At 44.1% G+C, this 4,568-nt stretch overlaps 1 protein-coding gene across 1 annotated transcript in view; it reads right to left on the reverse strand.

Moving 5' to 3' along the window:
- meox2b (mesenchyme homeobox 2b) overlaps positions 1 to 4,343 on the reverse strand; it is a 27,071-nt gene extending 22,728 nt beyond the window's left edge. The window contains exon 1 of the mRNA XM_080859137.1: positions 3,283 to 4,343. Coding sequence (XP_080715263.1) covers positions 3,283 to 3,790 — 508 coding nt within the window. The 5' untranslated portion in view covers positions 3,791 to 4,343. The remainder of the gene's footprint in view (positions 1 to 3,282) is intronic.
- Between the last annotated feature and the right edge of the window lie 225 nt (positions 4,344 to 4,568).

The following is a 4,568-nucleotide window of genomic DNA, read 5'->3' on the forward strand; positions in this document are numbered from 1 at the left end:
GATGCTTTGTCCAAAGCGACCTACAAGGGAGAGAACAATCAAGCTAAGAGCAATAAAACCTGGTGTAGCAATATACTGCTTTTTTTCCAAAAAATAGAAAACGACATAGAAACAAAAAGAAGAGCGGGCCTGTCACTGCTAAAGTGCAAGCTAAGCCAAGGTGTCAGTTAGGAAGGGAGGTGCTCTCTGAAGAGTTGGGTCTTCAAGAGCTTCTTGAAGGTAGAGAGGGACGCCCTTGCTCTGGTAGTGCTAGGCAGGTCGTTCCACCAACGTGGAACTACAACTGAGAATAGTCTGGATTGCCGTGCTTGCACCGGGGGCAGTGCCAGACGACGCTCACTGGATCACCAAAGCAAAGGTCGGTGATCTTGGGCCTCAAGAGGGTGGTAAGCACTGCCCTAGACGATGTACTCTCACTGTCGAGTTTTAGTCAGGAGATCTACATTACTGCCATAAATAGAAATGAATTCCATTTTACTATTCATACAGTATATATCTTTATAGTATATGAGAGTTTATATATTTATGATAGTATATGTACAGTACCAGTCAAAAGTTTGGACACACCTTTCATTTCTTGCAGAAGTGTTTTCTTTACTTTTATTATTTGCTACATTTAAGATTAATACTGAAGACATTTAAACTATGATGCACTGAACAAAAAAAGTGTTATCTACCATGTAGAAAATAATAAAGGAAAGAAAACACTTCTCAAAAGATGAGAAGGTGTGTCCAAACTTTTGACTGGTACTGAAATTAACAATTAACATTGTTTCAAGGTGCTTAACAGAGCCAGAAAATGAAATTAGATCCGTAATAGTGTGTGAGAATGAGAATTAAATAATTATATTTGAAGTTTGTAACAATACAAATCTTATTATGTTGGTGAATGTATGCTTGACCGTGACAATGTCATTAGATTAGTCCGTGCAATAGAGAACATGACACTCACTTTAAAAACAGATCTGATAGAGTTTTAACGGAAGGATAAATTATTACAATTATTATTAAAATGATAGCAATTCGATATTTGAATAGTAGCAATGAAATGACTGAATCTGACCATATTAAAGTGATGTTTCTGCTTCAGTAGGGCTTCAACAGTAAAGGTTTTATCTCAGTCAAGTCCCATGCAGGAGGGGAAAGCTTGTTCACGCGTGACACACAACAGCACATCTGTGACATCACAGCAGATACATCTCAATATCAGAACTGTAGTCTTTAGAATGGGCTTAATTATGGGATTTGTAGTCTTTAAAATGGGTGTACTCATTTTATGTCAGTTAATTAAAGTAGTTAAATACAAGAGAGTATAATATAATGCAGTTTATTATAAGACTAATGTTATTTTTTCCAATTCATATTATTTGGCATCCAGTTGAAGCTCTAGTTATGTGTGTCTATCCCCTGTAGCGCGTCAGCATAGAAGAATCAATTGTATTAATTTAAATGTAACTGAGGGTTGCCTAATAAAGCATTTATTTCATGGTGAAACAGTGAGTAAAGCTGGTCCACTCTCACACACACACACACACACACACACACACACACACACAGGTGAAACAGTGAGTACGCTGGTCCGAGCACCAGCCATCTGCTAAGAGCGTTAGCGTCCGCGGCGGCAGGGTTAGCGCCACGCTGGAGTCACCTGCAGAAAACCAGCTCTCTCACACACATGCAACACGTTTAAAACGTTTTAAATGCGGCTGAAATGTATTTATCAATTATTTTGGTAAAATACCATATTTAAAATGTATTCAAAAGAATGTTTTATCAATTATGTTGGTAAAATACCATATTTAAAATGTATACAAAAACAGTTATTTTGTGTCATTATCAGATGTCCCCACCACCTCACTGTCCCATATTATACCGCAGTGACATTTGGAACATCAGTTCATTTTAAAACTCTCATTTCTGTATTGATACATTGATTGACATATGTTGATATATTTTAGTGTGATAAAAAATCAGGGGTAAAAAAGGATTTCTTTTCCACTTTTAAAACTCTGATCCCTGTGTTGCGTAACTTATTTATAAATATTAGAGTGTGATGAAGAAATAGGAGTTAAAGGGGTTTAACTTGGCACTGCTCCTCTCTGTGGAGAACTGGAGTGTGTGTGTGTGTGTGTGTGTTTGTGTGTGTGTGTGTGTATGTGTATGTATGTATGTGTGTGTGTGTGACGGCGAGAGGCGGGTGGAGAACTGGAGGTCTGGGAGAACAAAGGCCAAAGTGGAATGAGAAGGAGAGACAAATAAAAGGCAAAATAAAAAGAAAGGAAATTAAAAAAGCTGGCCAAGATAAAATAGATCTTCCCAGAGACGGACCAGTGAAGCTCGATTAAACTCAGAAAATGATCTCATCTGCTTTCAACACAATCACTGCAAAAATTGCACACAATGAATTTTACGTTCATTTAAATAGCAAAATATAAATATCCAAAAGGCCCAATACTCTGGCCATCTAGTTCAGCATGAGGAGTGGATATTTATGTATATTTCTATTTATATATATTTATTTCTATTTATATATATATGGGCATTTCTGCTCTACTGCAGTGAGAATATAATCGCATAATTATCTCAGAAGTTAGTTGGTAAGAATATAATCGCATAATTATTTTAGAGTATAGTTAGTGAGAATATAATCGCATAATTATTTTAGAGTATAGTTAGTTAGAATATAATTGCATAATTATCTAAGAAGTTAGTTAGTGAGAATATAATCGCAAAATTATCTAAGTTAGTTAGTGAGAATATAATCGCATAATTTACTAAGAAGTTTGTACTTGAGAATATAGTCACATCATTATCTAATAAGTTTGTAAGTGAGAATATAATTTCTCTAAAATTATCTAGAGGTTAGTTAGTGAGCATATAATCGTATATTTATCTAAGAAGTTAGTTAGTGAAAATATAATCGCATAATTATTTAAGAGGTAAGTTGAGAGTATTATGGCATAATTATCTAAGAGGTCACTTTACTAGAACCTTCCAACACTGGGCAGAACATGCCATATGACTTCAGTACACACACACACTCAATGGCGGAGATTCCACTTGAACACACACTCAATTACGGAGATTTCACCTGAACACACACTTAGAGACGGAGGTTCCACTTGAACACACACTCAATTACGGAGAATCCACTTGATGCTCGCAGATAAATGAACCTGAACCTGAACACACACTCAGAGACGGACATTCCACCTGAACACACACTCAAAACCAGCGGTGTGTGTCATGCCCCCCCCCCCCCTCCCCCCCCCCCCATCTTACCTGAGCTGTCACTCTTCCCTTTACTGTTCTTCCTGTCCGTCTCCGCGGGCGACAGCGTCTGACGCCCGTAGTCCCCAGACACGCACCCTGTTGCCTCGCCGCTCCCCAGTGCGGGGTTAGGGGGGCACAGACCCTGAGTGCCCCCTCCTCCGCCACCCCCGCCACCGCCCCCCCCTGCCCCGCACAGCTCCGAGCCCCCGGCCAGGGCGTCAGGGTGCGGGGGGCACAGGCCATGCCTGGCAGCGCTGGGGGGGGGCATCTGGGGCAGGTGCCATGAGGGCTGGTGCTGTGCGTGGTGGTGGGGGTGCTGCTGGGGGGGGTGTGAGCGGTGGTGCCCCCCCCCAAACGCTGACTCGTCGCTGGCGTATCCGCAGGGGGGGGGGTCGGAGTAGGAGACGTGGTCGGAGCGTCCGTGCAGGGCGAGGGGCGACTGGGTGAAGGCCGGGTGCAGCGCCGTCTGGGCAGGAGCGTGCGGGCTCCGCAGACACCCGAACAGAGAGTGATCCATCCAGCGCAGAACCCCGCAGAACCCCGGAGAACCCTGGAGAACCCCCGTTGAACCCTGGAGAACCCCACAGAACCCCACAGAACCTCGCAGAACCCTGGGGGACGGGCCGGAACACGGAGCGGAGAACCTCACAGGGACGATCCCGAGACCAGGATGTTAAAAGCAAACTTCACAATGGAGCAGGAGAAGAAAAACAAACTGGAGAGAGCTGAGGGCAAACACTCACACACACACACTGACACACACACTGACACACATGAAGTCCCAGTAAAAACACTCCCCAGTCCAGCTCAGCTCTGTGCTCTCTCTCACACACACACACACACACACACACACACACACAGCTCGGTCCTCCCGGTGTGGTTCCTCTCGGCGGACGGCGGAGGGCTGAGTATCGCCACGGCGATGAAAAGAAGGGCCTGGCGTAATCCAGAGCATGCGGCACTGCTGGCAGACTGAACACAGCTAAACACACACACACACACACACACTCTCTCTCTCGGAGGAGGAGAAGCTCGGGTGACGCGCACAGCTCTCTCACACACACACGCACGCACGCACGACTGAGGCAGGAGTGAAGAGAGAAGGTGTTTCCACAGAACTGCTGAGAAAGAGAGGGGGAGGAGAGAGAGAGAGAGAGGGAGAGAGAGAGAGAGAGAGAAAGAGAGGGGGGAGGAGAGAGAAAGAGGGGGAGATATATATAGGGCGTAACGTGAGAGGGGGAGAGAGGGAGGGAGAGAAGGGGAGAGAGGACGAGGGAGAGAAAGAGAGGGAGAGA

Source organism: Sprattus sprattus (assembly GCF_963457725.1).
Source record: "Sprattus sprattus genome assembly, chromosome: 20".
Taxonomy (NCBI): domain Eukaryota; kingdom Metazoa; phylum Chordata; class Actinopteri; order Clupeiformes; family Clupeidae; genus Sprattus; species Sprattus sprattus.